Source organism: Balaenoptera borealis (genome assembly GCF_965194805.1).
Source record: "Balaenoptera borealis genome assembly, chromosome: 11".
Classification (NCBI taxonomy): Eukaryota; Metazoa; Chordata; class Mammalia; order Artiodactyla; family Balaenopteridae; genus Balaenoptera; species Balaenoptera borealis.
The window spans coordinates 102,821,470-102,840,944 of record NC_138868.1 but is presented as its reverse complement, the minus strand read 5'-3'; the positions used below and the strand labels follow the sequence as shown (position 1 = coordinate 102,840,944).

The 19,475-nt window shown below is 44.9% G+C and overlaps 1 protein-coding gene across 10 annotated transcripts in view; it reads left to right on the top strand.

Annotated features, from left to right (window-relative positions):
• The first annotated feature begins 1,388 nt into the window (after nucleotides 1–1,388).
• The window catches only part of ZNF202 (zinc finger protein 202), a 34,391-nt gene continuing 16,304 nt past the window's right edge, over nucleotides 1,389–19,475 (top strand). Inside the window, exons 1-9 of one of the 10 annotated variants that reach the window (XM_082339819.1) lie at nucleotides 1,389–1,511; nucleotides 2,437–2,555; nucleotides 2,758–2,875; nucleotides 8,078–8,430; nucleotides 14,967–15,469; nucleotides 16,147–16,357; nucleotides 16,716–16,870; nucleotides 18,283–18,412; nucleotides 18,963–19,082. In XM_082339819.1, coding sequence (XP_082195945.1) covers nucleotides 15,068–15,469; nucleotides 16,147–16,357; nucleotides 16,716–16,870; nucleotides 18,283–18,412; nucleotides 18,963–19,082 — 1,018 coding nt within the window. In that variant the 5' untranslated portion in view covers nucleotides 1,389–1,511; nucleotides 2,437–2,555; nucleotides 2,758–2,875; nucleotides 8,078–8,430; nucleotides 14,967–15,067. Of the gene's footprint in view, nucleotides 1,512–1,557; nucleotides 1,720–2,436; nucleotides 2,616–2,757; nucleotides 2,876–8,077; nucleotides 8,431–14,966; nucleotides 15,470–16,146; nucleotides 16,358–16,715; nucleotides 16,871–18,282; nucleotides 18,413–18,962; nucleotides 19,083–19,475 lie in introns of those variants that run through there. The other 9 variants (XM_082339818.1, XM_082339817.1, XM_082339822.1 and 6 more) reach the window with 9 other exon arrangements.

Below are 19,475 nucleotides of genomic sequence, written 5' to 3'. Positions count from 1 at the left end.
ATAGTCTCATACACAGCTATTATGTGTATACATTTCTCAGCATTTGTCTCCTAGTGACATTTGCATGTATGCATGCAGAGTATGTTTATTATAGCATTGTCCATAATAACAATTGTAAACAACATATATTATCACTAAGCAAATGGCTATTCAGACTGTGGAATGTTACGCAGAAAAGTAGAAGGAATAAGGGAGAACTGTACGTACTGTGGACAGATCTCCAAGGCCCTTTGCTAGGAGAAAACAGCAAATTGAGGACTCCAACAGGAACACATACATACACGTATGCACACACAAAATACTATATATTTTCTATTAATACATATATGTATTGTATGTAAAAGTACAGAAAAATGTCTGGAAGATAAATACAGGTTCATAAGAAGAAACTTTTGGTGAGAGAGATGAGGAAGCCAGAATTAGTAAAAAGTCATTAGCTTTATCTGTAATGTTTTAAACGTTTAGAAGAACAAATTTATGTATTACTTATGAACTTAATACTTAAAAATATTAAATGAGGTACAAAGAGAAAACATCTAGCGCACAGCAGGCTCTCATGAACTGTAAATTCGTCTCCCTCCACCAAAAGTGATTAATACCTTGTGTTCAAACACAATAACCAGATCCCACCTATGTGTCCCATGAAAATAAAATGTGTAAGGCATAGTTCAGGAAGAGAAGGCCCTGACATGGCACGTGGAGAGTGGTGACTTAGGGAGTGGAACAGAAGGAAAATTGCAGGTACAGGCAGAAACGTCACTGCCCACACAAAAATGAACAAATGAGATCAGGGAAGATAGTCTCAAAGTAAAGAAACACAAAGAAATGCCCAAGGAAAATACAGGAGAACCATGATGCCATAACTATTCTCTTACTAAGCTTCTACTAAGCTCCAATCAGTTCACATGCAAAGTACCATTTAGCCTGCAGAGTAACGGTATTACTACGCCCATTTCAGAAGATGGACACTGAGGTTCAGGTGTGAATTTGTTGGAACCCCTACAACTGACGGCGACTACAAGAGCCGGTATTCAAACACACAACTGCTCTTTTCTACCATGCTTCGCCGACAATGAAAAGGAAAAAAAAAAAAAAGAATCAAGAAAAACAAGTCAAGATATAGGCATCAAAATTAAAACAAAGACCCAAAACAGAAAGGAGCCCCCCTGCAGCAGGTACGTGTGTTAATCGAGGGCCCCCCCACCCCCCATGCAGAGAGGGGCGGGCGAGCGGGCGGAAGCGGTCTGAGGCACCCGACCCGCTTCCCCTGGGAATACGACGCCTCCATGAGCTAGGGGCACAGAGAGACAAGCAAACCTCCCAAGAGCCTAGAAAGGCCCCAGCGCGGCGAAGAGGCGGGGCGAAGGGCAGCTTCCGGTTCCGGTCGCAGAGGCCCCACGTGTTCCGACCCGCCAGGCCCCGCGCGGCTCGGATCCGGCGGCGCTACTAGGGCCGGGAGTGGGTTGGGGAGAAGCCGGGGCAGGGGAGGAGCCGCCGGAGCTGTTGGAGCTGTGAGTGCTGGGGGCTGGGCCGGGCCGGGCCGGGCCGGAGCGGGCTGAGCGGGGCTGAACGGGGAGGAGGGGGAGGGGTCGGAGACCCCGCCCCCTTAGAACCTGGGGAAATCATACTGTCCTGGGGAAGGGGGTGGCGGCAGTATGTTGAGGGGGCTGAGGCGTAGTGGTCCCCGTGTTTCCTGGCGGCCGAAGCTAGAACCTTCGGGTACGTGGAACTCGCTCCAGGCTCCTTTCTTTGCAGCCACCGCCCTCCGCCCCCTCTTGAGGCCTGCAGAAACGCAGTTAGTTCGTACCTCCCTCCCATTGCTTCCGCGCCAACTGGCCCCCCCGGCACCGTGGGAGGAGTGGTCGAGGCCCCTTCATTTCCCGCAGCTTTTTCTTACCCCGCCTCTCAGCTGGCTCGAGAATGCCCCCGAAGGCTCCCTGCCCAGGCGAGCCCCATCGCTTGCCACCACTAACTACGCCGCAACACACGCAGATACCCTCACCCGTGATTTTATCGCCCGTGATTGTGCTAGGCCTTGGGGACCACCTGGCCTGTGGCTTTTCAGCTGCACCGTGACGGACCCGAGCTTCCTCTCAAGCCAATGACTGCAGTCTCCACTTACAACTTCTCTCCCCCACCCCTAACAGCCAGTTTTGGCACTTTTCTCGACACCACAGCTACCCTCAGCGGGAGTATATGGGGCCTGCTTCTTACCTGGTTTCGCGAAAAGTTTGTTAGTTTGTATGCCAGGGATTTGCTACCTTTTCTCAGAAAGGTGCCAGCCCGATTTTTATTTTTCTGGGCCTTGATGTTCTTATCTTCTAGGCGCCTTGGTAACCCTGTCTGCCTTGGTCCTGGGGAGCAGGGCCACATCCAGGCTCTACTTAGAGGCTAGGCTTAGAACTGTTGCTTTTTCTCTCTGTCCGCATTCTGCAGGTGACACCCAGGGCAGCCTCACTCAGAAGCCACAAGGAAAGCTAGTGGAGTCCCTCATCCCTCCAACTTCTCTTCCAAGCTGCCCCATGGCCCTTGATCCAGAAAGCCACTTCACAAAGGTTGTGGGACAGCCATGGGAGGCTTGTTGCTGGGAAATGTATGACAGCGGAACAGTTAGGGTTTGTAGCCATTTGTCTCGGGTAGCTTTCTGCTATTACTATCTAGCGTAAGAGGGTGGGCAGGCTTGGAGGGAGGAAGGAAGTTTTTTTCTCCTAGGACTAAGCACCTGGGATTCATAATCTTGTCCCCTTTCTCCTCCAGCTGTACCCGTTTTGCACTCTTTCTGTATACCATATTGCAGTAGACAGTCATTTCAAGGGCACAGCAAGGTTTACTACGAAGTGAGGGACTCTTGGGCATTATAAACTATGCAGATGAGGTAAGTTACAGGTTTACAACATTTTTTTCCCAGCTAATTTGGCACAGACGTAAAACACACATATAGCAGTCCTAGACTCCTTTCCTCCTTTAAATTTGGCCAGCACTGGAAAAGTTGGATCCCTTCTGCTCGAACCTCAGATTTATCTCCTCTGCCTTAGGTACTGGTCCTCAGACTTACCAAGCATCTTAAACCCCTGAAGGGCTTGTTAAATACAGATTACTGGGGCCACCCCCAGAGTTACTGATTATAGGTCAGGGCTGGGGCTTGATCATTTGCATTTCGAACACGTTCTCCGGTGCTGGTGCTGCTGGTCTGGGTTTCTCACGTTGAGAACCACTGCCTTTGGCCAAACTTCTTCACACAAACATTGCAGTGGTTTGGACATCAGAAGACCTGTGTGTGAGTACTTCTGTGCTTGAAACTAGTACGATGATCTTGTGTGGGTAATTTAACCACTTAGGTCTGAGTTCTTTGATTTGTAAAATTAAGAAAGTGTACTTCAAAAAAACTCCAAGTGCTACATTATCTTAAGCTGAATTGAAGGTGAAATACTGGTGAGTTTTTTCCCTTGATTTTCTTAATTCTCTTGATAGGAGCTTCTATTTTTATCATATAGCTTATACGCATATTCTAGGTTTTTGCTGTGAGTTCCTAGTATGCCAAAGTCCCTGCTGTTATTTTAACTACATGTTAAATTCTTTAAGGTCAGGACCTGTGCTTTTTCATCTTTCTTTGCCCAGCACCTTGACTTGTGTGGGACACACAATTGATGCTCAGTAGATACTTCTGGGATGAATGAACTCCATCCCCTACCTTCTTCTCCTCTTGAAGAAGTTTTTCTTCACTAATCCTGTGTAACATAGTAAAGTAGTATATGGCTGTGCCACCTGATTCCCACAGGGGATTGGAATACATGCTAATGCCACATTCCTGTAACTGTCCCCAGAAGCCCTGGCACCCACTGATTCTGAATTTCAGTGTCTATATTCAAGTTGGGGGAAGAGACGTCAACAGCTTAATTAAATGCAACACACATTTATTGAGCATCTTTTTAACCAGGTGTTTGAGGAAGTGTTTGACGAAGTGTTAGGAGCAGGGAATATAAAAATATATAAGGAGGTCCTTGCTTTCAGGGACAGGGCTTAACAGTGGGAGACAAAAGACACTAAACAGTGGCCCAGAGCAAGAATGGCATCTACTTTGGACCATGATTTAGTCTGCAGTGGAAACCTGATACTCCTCAGATTCCTGTGGTCCAGCAGGCATGGATCCCATCCTTCATCTCACCATACGCAAGGGAGCCTTGGGCAAAGCCAGAAGGAAGTCATCTAGATCCAGAGCAGGGAGTATCTTGACAGAGAATATTAATTAAAAACTAAAAACAGTGAATGACTTTTGAATTAACTGTTCTGAATTATCCATATTTATACCTCAGGTCAAGCTATATTTATAAAATATCCTTTTTTTTTTTCTTTCATTAAATAATGTTTCCTCTGTGTGATTGGCATTGACCGTGTTCATTGTAGTGAATTAAGTGTATTTGGCTAGTTTAACTCTGGCTTCCAGATTAAAGCTGCTGCCCTCATTAGGGTGGGTGTCAGGTTTGGTGATCACCCTTTTCCTACTTGAGATTAGTTTGTGACGTTCTGTTTTAAACTGAGGCATGTAGATTGGCCCGCTTTATTCAGGCCATTAACCACCCCTGGGTAAAAACCTGTGAGGTTAAAAAGCCTAGTTTCATGTTGGAGGTTAACCAGTATGGTCATGATGGCAGGATATTTAATTCTGGTCTCAGAACCTGTATTTGGCCTCTAGCCCTTCTCAGCTGTTGAGTAAATTCCTCTCACCATCTTTAGGCTAATACATTATGGCCCAAGTACTCAATAAAGAGGCCACATATCCTTGTACCCCTCAAAGCCCCTCTATTACCATCAAAAAGCTGGATAGTTTCTCAAAAAATGATCCAGCTCTCTGCCTTTAGGTAGAAAATCATCCCCATTTTCAAGGTGATTTGATGTGACTTGTCCCAGATGACACATTCTAGGAGGTAGGACACAGCTCCTCCACCTCTGAAGGCAGCACTGTCAACAGCAATCCAACACTGCCTCCTGAGCCTGTGTACATACCTGTAGGAAACATTTTAATTGAAAATAAAGTGAATTGTTATGATTTTTATAGCTTTATTTAAACTTTTCATGTTTCTATTTACTCTCAATTACATTTTTATACCTTGATCCTAACTGCAAAGTCTACAAAATTTAGTGGCAGAAGATATTTATGTCTTAGCCTCCTCTGACTTCCCTGTACCACCCACTACTTATTTGGCCTCTCTTTTTATTTCTTCCTGTCTTCCTCTTTTTTACACCTTACAGTAATCTTTGAGCTACTTCTCCCGTTGCTACTCAAATCTAGTGAAGAATCACTGAATAGAATCTTAACTAAATCCATGTTGACTCTAACAAAGGAAAAAAAATTTAAATGGCAAGAATATCTTACATGGGTTGAAGCACACTGATCATGATGTGTTAGAAGGCAAAAAGTCAGTGAAGGTATTCCCTTTCATTTCTTTTGCCTTTTGGGTTAGGTTTTCAGAGGACCTCTTGGGTATACAGGCAGAGCTCGGAGATATTGTGGATTCAGCTCCAGACCGCTGCAATAAAGGGAATATCGCAATAAAAACAGGAATTTTTTGGTTTTCCAAAAACCTGTTTACACTGTACTGTAAAGTTCTCTTTACACTGTACTGGAGTTGATTGATTAAGTGTGCAATAGCATTGTGTCTAAAAAAAAATGTATATAATTTAAAAATACTTGTTGCTAAAAAATGCTAGCCCTCATCTGAGTCTTTAGTGAATCATAATCTTTTAGCCGGTGGAGGGTCTAGCCTAGATGTTGATGGCTGCTGACTGAAGGGTGGTGGTTGCTAAAGGTTGGGGTGACTGTGGAAATTTCTTAAAATAAGACAACAATGAAGTTTGCGGTATTAATTGACTCTTCCTTTCATGAAGAGTTTCTCTGTGGCATGCAGTGCTGTTTAATAGCGTTTTACCCACAGTAGAACTTCTTTCAAAACTGAGTCAGTTCTGTCCAACCCTGCTGCTGATTGATCAACTAAGTTTATGTCATATTCTAAATCCTTAGTTGTCATTTCAGCAATCTTCACAGCATCTTCACCAGTAGATTCCGTCTCAAGAAACCACTTTCTTTGCTCATCCATAAGAAGCAGCTCCTTATCCATGCAGTTTTTATCATGAGATTGTAGCAACTCAGTCACATCTTCAGGCTCTACTTCTTATTCTAGTTCTCTTGCTGTTTCTACCACATCTGCAGTTTCTTCCTTCACTGAAGTCTGGAACCCCTCAAAGTCATCCGTGAAGGTTGGAATCAGCTTCTTCCATACTCCTGTTAATGTTGATGTTTTGACTTATTCCCATGAATCACTAATATTCTTCATGGCATCTAGAATGGTGAATCCTTTCCAGAAGGTTTTCAATTTACCTTGCCCAGATCCATCAGAGGAATCACTGTCTATGGCAGCTGTAGCCTTACAAAATGTATTTCTTAAATAATAAGACTTGAAAGTTGAAATTGCTCTTTGATCCATGGGCTACAGAATGGTTGTTGTGTGAACAGGCATGAAAACATTAATCTCATTGTACATCTCCATCAGAGCTCTTGGGTGACAAGGTGCATTGTCAACGAGCAGTAATATTTTGAAAGAAATTTTTTTTTCTGAGCAGTAGGTCTCATCAGTGGGCTTAAAGTATTCAGCAAACCATGTTGTAACAGATGTGCTGTCATCCAGGTTTTGTTGTTCCATTTATAGAGCATAGGCAGAGTAGATTTAGCATAATTCTTAAGGGCCCTAGGATTTTCAGAATAGTAAATAGCATTGGCTTCAACTTAAAGTCACCAGCTGCATTAGCTTCTAACAAGAGAATCAACCTGTCCTTTGAAGCTTTGAAGCCAATCATTGACTTCTCTCTAGCTATGAAAGTTCTAGATGGCATCTTCTTCTAGTAGAAGACTGTTTTGTCTGCACTGAACATCTGTTGTTTATTTTAGCCACCTTCATTAATTAGCTAGATCTGGATAACTTGCTGCAGTTTCCGCATCAGCACTTGCTGCTTCATCTTGCACTTTATGTTACAGAGATGGCTTCTTTCTTTAAACCTCATGAACCAACCTCTGTTAGCTTCAGACTTTTCTTCTACAGCTTCTTCACCTCTCTCAGCCTTCATAGAATTAAAGAGAGTTAGGGCCTTGCTGTGGATTAGGCTTTGGCTCAAAGGATTGTTGTGGTTGGTTTGAGCTTCTATCTAAACCACTAAAACTTTCTCCACTTTCTTATCATTTGTGTATTCACTGGAGTAGCACTTTCAGTTTCCTTCAAGAAACTTACCTTTGCATTCCAACTTGGCTAACTGGGGCAAGAGGCCTAGCTTTCAGCCTGTCTCATCTTTTGACATGCCCTCCTCACCAAGCTTAATCATTTCTAGTTTTTTATTTACAGCAAGATACATGCGATTCTTCCTTTCACTTGAATACTTACGGCCCTTGTAGGGTTTTTAATTGGCTTAATTTCAACATTGTTATGTCTCAGGGACTAGGGAGGCCCAAGAAGAGGCAGAGAGACGGAGGAACAGCTGGTCAGTGGAGCAGTCAGAAAGCACACATTTATTGATTAAGTTTGCCATCTGATATGGGCACAGTTTGTGGCACCCCAAAACAATTAGAATAGTAACATCAAAGATCACTAATCACAGATCACCATAACAAATATAATAATAATTAAGCTGGAAATACTGTGAGAATTATCAAAATGTGATTACAACAAGTGAGCAAATGCTGTTGAAAAAATGGCACTGATAGACTTGCTTGTTGCAGGGTTGCCACAAACCTTTAAGCTGTAAAAGAAAACAAAACAGAAAACACATCTGTGAAGCGTGATGAAGGTGAAACGCAGTAAAATGGGGTATGCCTGTACTAACTGGGTTTGCCTCAGGTTGCCTCTTCCCAGTTAGAGGAAGGGGACAGGACTGTGATATTGGTAAGCAGAAGTATCGCTACTCTGGTCTTAGGCAGGAAAACCTATCTAAGTTTTCATCCCATCTGGTTCCAAGGATCTTGTTTAATCTGAGTTTATAAGTGCTTTCAAAGCAAGAATTCTCTCTTGGTTTAACACTTTACTTTTTTTAGGGTGTCGGCACCATGCAGCTTGCAGGATCCCAGTTCCCCGACCAGGGATTGAACCCGGGCCACAGTAGTGAAAGCGCCGAATCCTAACCACTGGACCACCAGGGAACTCCCTTAACACTTTACTTTTGATGTAACAGTAAACAGACCAAGATTTTACCTGTGCATTAAAAAAAATTTTTTTTGAATTATGATGAAATAAAGGGCTGTTTGATTATCATTTAAATCTTCTTCCCAAAAGGATTTAAAGCAATTTGAAGGAAAGAACAGAATATATAGAGCACCTACCATATATCAAACTCTGTGCTGAGCGATTCTATGCGTTACTTCGTTGATCCTTAAGACCACCATATGAGGTAGGAAGTATTTGCCACATGTTGAAGATTGGACTGAGGCTTAGGGACTGTCACCTGGCTAATAGGTGAGGAGAGGGATCCAGACTAAGGCTCCAGAACCCCTAACCATTACGTGGAAAGTATGGGTAAACGTTTGTATAAGGATAAGTAACAGTAAAATGAAAGAATCTTTCCAGTAGGAGGATCATAGTGGATAGTCTTTAGTTTTAAAGAACAGTACAGGAGTAGAAAAGGGCAGTTAACAATTTTTATTAGCTGATATTTTTTTCTAGAGCAGTGAGAGGAGCAGTTGCAAGCATCTGGTTAGTCCCAGCGATCATTGATTCAAATCTCCAGGCTCTGGGCCTGCGTTAGAGTCAAAGAGGAGAAGGGAGACTGGAGAGAATTTAAATGTCTGCTGAATATCATCATTCGAACCTCTCTGGTCACTGTTTTCTTCTGAAGATTAATTATTTGCCAGTAAATAGATCCCACCTCTCCTTTAGGAAAATGCTATAAGACTACAGACCTTGTCGTTTAGGGTCCAGAAAGATCACTCCAAGTAGGAATAACATTTTAAGATAGAGACCCAGGTATCTTTTCACTGCCTGCAGTTTTCTTTTCTGGTCTTCAGGGTTGAGTTAGGGCCTTAACTGGCATGGGACCCACTCAGATATGGACAGACACAGCTGGACCACAGACTGGAGAAAGGCCTTGCCTTTCCCACATCTCCTCCGCAGTCCTGCCCCAGACGTCCTAGAAACACTGAAGAGGCTAGGTGGTGGGGCCAGCCCAGGCCAAGGCTTGTGAAGCATCTCTGCAAACATTATTTTAGAGCCTTCTGGAAGCAGGTCCTTCACTCTTCCTGGCCTGGCCTCACGGTCTCTCTGTAGTATCCTGTTGTTGGGTTTTTGTCTGTCACTGTGGAACTCCTTCCAAGGACAGACACTGAGGGAAGGTGTTAGAAGGCAACAAATTGCAAGGCAGACTTGCAGGGTAACCCATCCCATAAATGGAATAAAATGCAAAGCCTGTTTTCTGTCTCTAGTACTGACACCTGACATTTGCACAGCACACTCCAGTTTATAAGCTCTCATAGATCTCAGCTAGTCCTGAGAGTTGTTGTCTGAAGAGGGCTTCACCCTTTACAAGGGCTCTCGTGTACCTTGTCTCAGGAAACCCTTAGAGCGGTTCCGGGTTTGTGGGGATGTGGGCTGGAACGTACATCTTTGGATACCTAATCTGGTGCTCTTTTCACAGCACTGCCCGCCTTCTCTTCCTTCCCATCTCTTGCCCCAGCAAGGACAACTCTGCCTCCCCTCATTCCGCTGTTGCTGATTTTTTGTCGCCATCTCATCTTCCTAGGCTGCCAAAGTAAATACAAAACAAGCAAAGGAAATCTCAATCCATGATTTCTGAAGAGCATTTTAAATCAGCAGGTTTTATGTGATGCTGTTATATTCTTTTTTTTTTGGAGAGCAAAGCCCTGTAAGAGCAGGAACCCTCTGTCAGCGCATACTTTATAGAATCTGTAGTAGGGCAACTCGTGGACTGTGCTACGTGAAAACAGAGTTCCTAGCCTGCTTCGCTGGGCAAGTTCTCAGATTTTTTTTTTTTAAAGGATATTTATTTTACTTTTTTTTTTTTAAAGGAATTCCTTTATTTTTATTATTTATTTATTTATTTATTTACTTTTGGCTGTGTTGGGTCTTCGTTTCTGTGCGAGGGCTTTCTCTAGTTGTGGCAAGCGGGGGCCACTCTTCATCGCGGTGCGCGGGCCTCTCTCTATCGCGGCCTCTCTTGTTGCAGAGCACAGGCTCCAGACGCGCAGGCTCAGTAGTTGTGGCTCACGGGCCTAGTTGCTCCGCGGCATGTGGGATCTTCCCAGACCAGGGCTTGAACCCGTGTCCCCTGCATTGGCAGGCAGATTCTCTGCCACTGCGCCACCAGAGAAACCCAAGTTCTTGGATTTTTAAGTTAATAGAAATCCCCTCATTAAGCCAGAGACCCTGAGTATCAATTCCATCTTCTTTTCCTGCCTTGCAGATGTTGGGGGGATTGTCTGGATAAATAATCAGTGTTGTAGTGTTAAATTACTTGATGTCCGGTTTTGTGCTTACTAAGGTTGATTCATATCTTCAAAGGAAAATGATTTTTTTTTTTCAAATGCACAGCTTTGTGTGACTTGTATGTGGATTCTCCAAGGCAGCCTGAAGATTCCTTGTGATGAGTTGTGGTTTCCTCACTTCAGGAACCACTAAGAGTATTCTGTTTTACTCACAATCTAAATAATAAGTGTTTTTTCCCTTATTTATTCATTTGTCTGGCACACAGTTTGCTGGACAAATGAGTGAATAAGAATTAATAAGATATTGGATCTGTCCTTCCAGAGAAAGACTTAAAAAGACTTACCGTGGTCTCTGCCTGAGTACCTGTTGTGTGACAGGCCTTGAGCTGGGTGCTGTGTGGCCCTGCCCTCGGAGCTTTACGGTCTAGTGAACTAAACAGGATGATGAACGATTCTTACCACACAAAAAGTAGATATATGTGTGTGCTGCGATACAGGGTCCAAGTTCCTGTGGACGCAATCTGGGAGGACCAGGGAAGGCGTCTGGGGAAAGCAGGTCTGAAGGATGAGTAGAGTTAACCAAGTAAAAGGGGTAAAAAGGGTATTTCAGGCAGAGTCGACAGCGTCAGGAACACCTAGTGAGGGCGTAGAAAAGAGATACAGCAGTGTATTCGAGCAGCAACTTTCAATGCAGTAGCAGTCGTGGGAGAAGAGAGGTGGGCAGGGGCCAGGTCTTGCAGGGCCTTGGGAATCAAATTGTAAGGGGTTTAGATTTTACCCTGTGGACAATGTGAAGCCATTGGCCGATGTGGTATGTAGGAAGGGTCACCACTCAGACCTTACCACAGCACTGCAGGAGGTATTGATGTGGATATGGCTCTTGCCCATTTTTAAATGCTTGCACTCACCTGCCTCCCTGCCCCCAAACTAAAGGTAAATGTCTAGGTTCCAGAAATAAAAGCTGGAGGAGTGAGCACAATCTAACTCCACCACAGCCCGAGGAGATTTCAAACCAAAATAAAGACTTCTAAAGTTTGGGGTTCTAATACCTATACTCCAACAAGGAGATATGAAAATGGGGCACTGGTGGGGATGGGGGAGGGATATAGAGTTGAACATCTGCCAGCCTGGAGCCTTGAAGAGCTACTCCTTCCATGAAAATCTGTCTACTGATCAAGCAAAAGGGCAAGGAAGTGTAGGCCTCCATAGCCTTGGGTGGGACAGAAATCTCTCACAGGCTTAGGCCTAAATGAGACACTGTCAGCATAATTCAGGAAGACTCTGAGAAATTAAGATACTGAAACCACTAGTACTTGGATGGAAGCAAATGAAATTTCATTCAAAGGGCTCACTTTTATAACCTAGGGCTCTCCCAAAGAAAATGGGCATAAAACGTAAAAAAATTACAAACCACCTGCAAAAACAAACCACAATGAGATAGAGCAGATTTAATAAGTAGGTAAATTAGCACAGGAAGATCTGTAAATTACAGAACTACAGACCATGAGATTATGTAGTGAATGTTTGCGGGTAATGGAAAAATGAAATAAGCTTGAATGGAAAGTGATTTGAGATACAGATTTAAATAATGAATAATTTGGTGGTTGATGGGCAGCAGCACATTAGACAGAACGTTACAGCTGTTAAGAGTGGATCGTTGACCTTGAAGGTGGACCTGAGGCAGTTGTAGTGAAGCATAAAAAGATTGGAAAATGAAGAACCCTCAGGTTGCATGTGGAGAGTGGTCTGGAGGGGGTGGCACCTGGAAGTCCACTGGTAAAATTTGAACCAAGTGGTTCATTCCACATGTAAGTGCCGGTGCAGTCGTAGGGGCCGAGGATATCGTCATTTTTTAAGAGGTCCTATCAATGCCTTTTAGTGGGTCATAACGGCTTGACTCGGGGAATGGCAGTGGAGATGAGATGCATGAATTTGAAAGATTTAGAAGGTAGGATTAACAAGATACGGTGAATAAAAAAGTAGAAACTTATGGAGGAAAAGATTGATTCTTACTGTTAATGTAGGAAGAAAACTTCAAAGTGGAGGCTTATTCATTTAGATGCATTTATTGTGTGCTTTGTTATAGGTATTGGAAATTGATTGAAGCACAGTCCCCTACTTCAAGGGGTTTCAGGGGAAAGATGAACGATGGCTGTGTGATACGGCAGATTTTGAGATACAGATATGTCCAAATAGCTAGGGAAGCAAAGTGATTTCTAACAGGTCTAAGGGCAGGGAGAATGGGATCAAGGAAAGCATCTCAGGAGACATGAAGCCTTACCTATCTATGTCTTGAAAGATAAATAAGTTTAACCTAATGAAGGGTAAAGAGTTGGAAGGAACGGCATGTTCAAAAGCCAAAGAGCATAGACCTTTTGTGTACTTTACATGCACAACGTGCCTGTGTGTGTGTGTTTGAAAGGATTGGAGAGGAAGGCAAAGGAATAACAAGATGAAGGGACTTCCCTGGTGGTCCACTGGTTAAGACTCCACGCTCCCAATGCAGGGGGCCCGGGTTGGATCCCTGGTCAGGGAACTAGATCCCACATGCTGCAACTGAAAGATCCTGTGTGCTGCAACTAAGACCTGGTGCAGCCAGATAAATAAAATAAATATTAAAAAAAAAAAAGAAACCCAAGATGAAGGTCAACCTAATACATAGTACTTAGAAGTTTGTATTTCACTTCCAAGACAGGAGTGATTGAGGATCTTAAATAAGGAAGGGACAGGACCAGATTTGCCAAGAGCAGTCACTCTTGTGATATGATGAATGGTAACAAAGGTAACAAACCTGGAGACAGATAGCTCACATTTAGAGGCAGTTACAGTAATCCAGAGGAGAACTGATTAAGACCGAAACTGTAAATCCTGGGAATGAAGAAGAGGGGACCTGTTGAGAAGAAATAGGAACACACGTGAAGCATTGGTGGTGGGAGTTTTCCGTACAAAAGGAACAGACTTTTACAGACTTGGAGGCCTGGAAAGACACCCTATTGTAGGGAGGTCAGCAGTGCATTCATTATAGCAGGTGATACAGAGAAGAGGGGAGGATATGAGGCTTGAAAAATAAATTGAGGGCTGGTTGTGAAGGGCTTCATGTACCATGCCAAGGATTTTGGAACTGATCTTCCTAACAGTATGAAATTATTATTTTTAAATGTTGAGTGATGCAGTTGGAACTATTATTCAGAAAGATAATGGTTAACATTGGGGCACCATCACTCTTTTAGGCACTTCACAGATATTCCTCATAGTAACCCTATTAGGTGGATTCCATCCTTACCTCCATTCTGTAAAGGGGAAACAGGCATAAGGAGAATAAGAACTTGACCATGACCCCACATCTAGTAAACAATAGAGCCAGGATTCAAACCTTGGCAATCTGACTCCAGGAGGACTCTCTCTTAACCTTACATGCCCTAAGTGTTTCTCAGCTAGGACGCACATCAGAACCACATGTAGCATTTCTAAAGATACAGTTCCCTGGATTGACTTGAATCAGAATATCCGGAAGAATGATGTGTGTGATACTATGTTTTGCAAAAGCTCCACAGCTGAATCTGTTGCGTTTTGCTCATAGCTGAGTACTGTGGGGATCCCAGTTAGGAAGTTATGGCCGTAGTCCAGGCAAGAGATGGGGGCCCAAACTAAATCAGGACGAAACAGATTTAGAGGCTTAAGAGGTACAATTGGCTTAATGAGCTGTAAGCAATGGGGAAGATTCAAAGTTGAATCCAAAGATGATAAGGTTGAGTGTTGACTTAACAAGTGATGATATCAGCCAAGAGGATTACACGAAGAGGGGTGGATTTGGGAGCAGGAATCGTGAATTTAGTTTTGAGCACTCAGTTTTGAGGGTCTGTAGGTCTTCCAGTTAAAGATGTCTTAAGAGGAGGATCGCTTTTGGGGGTGCTTATGTGCCAGCCACTGTGTGTAAGTGGCTTTCTTCGCTGTTACCGCATACAATCCTCTCAAATCTCTGAGAGTTCCCACTTTACAGAATAAATTAATATGGAGTGTGATTCAGTTCACAATGAACCTCCACAAAGCCTTCTCTGTCTAATTCAGCCCTGTCAATGTGTCTTTTCTCAGAATATATATCCTAATATATATGTCAGCGTGTGTGTGTGTGCATGTGTGTGTGTAAAACAGATTGTGGTCAGTACCACATTTTTAGCAGGCAGTTATGAGTGTCCTTTCTCCTAGCCATTTTCCTTTTAGGTTCCCATATTTCATGAAGTAGAAATGCAGTGTTTTTCTGTTTTTCTATGGAGTGTGAACCTTGCCTAGGAAAAGGAGTGGGAGAACATACCTTCAGGCATAGCTTATCCTATTCCAACTAGATCTATTTACAACATATGGAGATTAGGGGAAAGGGGATTTAAGTTTGGGAGTGTTATGTGTACAGGATTATGATTGATCTCAGAACTGTTACTCCTGTGTATACTTTCATGCTTATAGTGTTGTCTGTCTTTACTTCTCTACCCAGGTCCCTTGGGAGAAACTCCTCGAGGCGCCCAGGCTGAGACGGGGGGAATGACAGTGTGAGCTCTCGATGGTGTGAGACCACCCCAGAGCCAGAGCCAGACAATGGCTACAGCCTTGGAACCGGAGGACCAGGATCTTTGGGAAGAAGAGGGGATCCTCATGGTGAAATTGGAAGATGATTTCACCTGTAGGCCAGAGTCTGTCTTACAGAGGGATGACCCTGTGCTTGAGACGTCGCACCAGAACTTCCGGTGCTTTCGCTACCAGGAAGCAGCAAGCCCTCGGGAAGCTCTCATCCGACTCCGAGAACTGTGTCATCAGTGGCTGAGGCCAGAGAGGAGGACAAAGGAGCAGATCCTAGAGCTGCTTGTGCTGGAACAATTCCTTACTGTCCTGCCCAGAGAACTGCAGAGCTGGGTGCGGGGCCAGCGGCCAGAGAGTGGCGAGGAGGCCGTGACGCTGGTGGAGGGTTTGCAGAAACAACCCAGGAGACCAAGGCGGTGGGTGAGGAGGGGGAGTCCTGATCTGTGTGACGTGGAGGGGGTCTATTTGCTGGAAGGATGGATTTTAGGGGTAGGGCTCACATAAATTACCCCATAAATTGAATTGGCTCCACCCTTGGGTTGTACCTAGATCCATGAGCTCCATGGGACACAGGAGTGTGTGTGTGTTTGTGTGTGTATGAGTGTGACTTCCTGGTTCTTGAAACACCTGCCTAGGGACCATCTTTGTGGCCTCAGCACACAAGGGTGATATGGCTTTGGTTTTCCCTTTGGATGTTGAACCTCCATTCCCTGGGGAGGAGAATTCCGTGACTTCCTCAGAGGTTCTCAGCCCGTCAGTGACAGATCCCCCTTTCAGGACAACAGACAGGGGAGCACACAGCAAGGCAAGCCGCAGGTGGGGTAGGCGAAGATGGGAAGGATGGGCCCTCAGAGCCCTGGTGACAGGCAGGGTTGAGGGAAATGAGAAAGCAGGGCAGTATCTGAATGTCCTCCCCTTGTCCTGGCGAGGATAAACTCAGCTCCTCCTCGCACGCCCCGGTGGGACTGGACTTTCCCCTCCTCGTCTGGGTCCCTCTGGGAGTTTTCCTGTTGGCAGCTTCTCCTAACATAAGCCCTGATGACAGCCAAGACTTTCCTCCTGACTCCATGGTGACTGGAAGTTGGAATTATTCCCAGGTGACTGTCCATGTTCACGGCCAGGAAGTCCTGTCCGAGGAGACAGTGCATCCAGCAGCAGAGCCCGGGTCACCTAGTGAGCTTCAGGATCCTGCACACACCTTGACCCCCGAGGAGTCCCGTGAGGAGACCACACAGAGCCCAGATCTGGGGGCACCAGAAGAGCAGAGCCTGTGCCAGGAGTTGGAGTTGCAGCCCCTGCAGGAGAGCGGTGGGAGCCTCAGCAGGAAGGGGGGATCGTGGCAGAGTGAGGGGAGGGGGATATTGCTCCCATACCGAGGAGGCTGGCTAGATCATAAGGGGAGGAAACCACAGAGCACAGGGTGTTGAGAGGAGACAGTACTAGCTAGAGTACCCGTAAGCAGGGCTGCCTTGGATAGCACGTTTGTTGGTTATTCTCCTGGCATTCCCGTAGTGTTATAGGTGGTGGCGTTGGGATGACTCAAGCCGCCCTTAGGCCTGTGTCTTGACTCCCACCTTCCCACCAGAGACCATGGGGGATGCTCAGCTCTTTGCCAGTTATAGGGCCGCCCTGCACACTGCTGATCTCTGCCTTCTTTTCTTCTTAGAGGTTCCAGTGCCCCAGGACCCAGCCCTTCCTGAAGAGAGGAACCCTGGAAACCCAGAGATGGTTGCCCTTCTTACTGCTCTGTCACAGGTGCACCCTAGTTTCTGTCTATACCATGGAGAATTTGAGGAACCGTTGGGCATATACACTGAACAGGTCAGACGGGACACAAGTTTCCACTCTCCTTTGCCAGTTTAAGTTCTCAGTTCTGCATGTGTCTGGAAGGGGAGGAACTGCAGCTAATGAGATCAGTTATAACATCTCAGTCGGATGGATCTACAGGCTCCAGAGCCTTTTGATTTGCCACCAACCAGAGGGACTAACAAAGTGGGATTATTTGGTAACACCCCAGTACAACTTTGAAGTTGTCAAGTGAGGGTTTGTTTTTGGTTTTAAGGAATAAACTTGATCATCATTTGTAAGGATAACTGACTGTCCTGCAAAAACGATTTCTGATTTTGGGTGCTATCCTCTTCCAGGGACTGCATTCAGTCAGGCCATGGCATTCATGAAGACTTCACCATGGTCAAGAGCCCCACAACTAAGCTATGTGGCTGGAGAAAAAAGGAATAGAATTCATCCTTATTTTAATTTTATTTATTTATTTATTTATTTTGGCCGCGCTGCGTGGCATGCGGGACCTTAGTTCCCTGACCAGGGATCGAACCCGTGCCCCCTACATTGGGAGTGTGGAGTCTTAACCACTGGACCGCCAGGGAAGTCCCCATCCTTATTTATTTATTTTTTTAAATAAATTAATTTATTTCTTTTTGGCTGCGTTGGGTCTTCGTTGCTGCATGTGGGCTTTCTCTAGTTGCGGCGAGCGGGGGCTACTCTTCCATTGCTGTGTGGGGGCTTCTCATTGTGGTGGCTTCTCTTGTTGCGGAGCACGGGCTCTAGGACTGCAGGCTTCAGTAGTTGTGGCACGTGGGCTTCAGTAGTTGTGGCTCGCAGGCTCTAGAGCGCAGGCTTAGTAATTGTGGCGCACGGGCTTTGTTGCTCTGTGGCAGGTGGGATCTTCCTGGACCAGGGCTCAAACCCGTGTCCCCTGCATTGGCAGGTGAATTCTTAACCACTGTGCCACCAGGGAAGCCCCCCATCCTTATTTTTAGATTGTAGTCTAGCTGAAGAAGAAAGTCCTATTTATGCTATATAGACTATGTAAGTGATGTGTGATTAGGTAAGGTCAGTTAGGGAAAGCTTCCTGGAAAAGATAAATTTTTGCAGAAATGTAGGTAGCATTAAAGTGTAAAATAGGGAGTTGAATGATGACTTCTAAGACCTTTCTTGTATTTTAAACAATATCCCCAGAAAGAAGAACATAGTCTGGTGCTGAGGGAAAGTAGTGGGATTGGAGGGAGCAGGAAGAGGGCCAGTTGCAAAAGCAGAAACTTGGGAAGCAGCGACAGAGGATGAGACACAGATGTCCTGAAAGGGAACCACGTGTCCCATTTGAGTTTCTTTGTCTCCTGGATGGATTCTGCCTGTTCCAGTGACCTTTATTCCAGGAACAAAATATGAGGCTCCATAAAGCATGACATTTTAATAGAATCTTTGTGTTGTTTCAGGGATTGGTAACTTTCAAGGATGTGGCTGTCTGCTTCTCCCAGGACCAGTGGAGTGATCTGGATCCAACACAGAAAGAGTTCTATGGGGAATATGTCTTGGAAGAAGACTGCGGAATTGTGGTCTCCTTGTGTAAGCAATTTCAAGTGTTTCTAGAGTGTCCTGAGCACAGAGATCGTTTTCTTGTTGGAAATTGAGGGTGTCTTAGACCTTAGATTGTACATACTACACTTCTCTTATGCCGACCCCACCAGTGACACTGAAGGACAGCCGAGGAAGATGGTGTCCTTCGAAGCTAGAGGGAAGAGAAAATGCCTAGGAAGTAGTTGGAAACCTCTAACAAGAAAACAGCTGTAATACTATAGTTTTAGTATGAGTTTAAGTTTAGTGTGAGTAGGTAAGCATATCAGTTTTGAAACAAGCAATGAAAGTTGGAGACAATCTACTTACTTGAATATGGGAAGAGAGGGTAACATTGACAGCTGTGTGATTATTGAGCTGCTGGTGAAAGGCAAGAGATATGCAGTACTCGTCAGAGGGGCTCAAGCTAAAGAGACTGAAGGTTTGATGGACTGACCTGCCTATGTGATTGTTCTGCAGTCTGCCAAACAGAAAAGATCTGCTCTTGACACGGGGAACAGTTGAACCAATCGTGACGTCCTGTTTTCCCTCTCTTGAGCAGCATTTCCAATCCCCAGACTAGACGAGATCTCCCACATGGGAGAAGAAGAGCCTTTGATCCCAGAGATCCCAGAGACGCAGGAGCCTCGAGAGCCAGAAATCCTGAGTTTCACCTACACAGGTGAGGAGTGACAAAGGGGATCTGTCCCCAAGCTGGCAGCTCCTCTGGTCAGTGTTTCTTTCGCCCTCTGGGGAACCCCTCTCACTGGTTCTTCTAACATGTCAGCCGACGGCAGGTGTCTCCCTCTGAAGCCAAATTCTTCTATCCTTTTCCCCTCTTCACGCCTATCATTGGTTTGAGGGATCTGTAATGCAAAATGGTGACAGACGAAAAAGGGGAACTTTTGGAATTGCAGCTATACCATTTTTTAAGCATTCACGTAAACCCTTGATCCCCAACCTCCACATTTGTGAAAGGAGGATAATAATGTTTGTCCACACGAAGGCTGTTGACAACGTGAGATGGCACATAAGAAAGTGCCTGGCACATGACAGGCATTCAGTTGACTGGTTA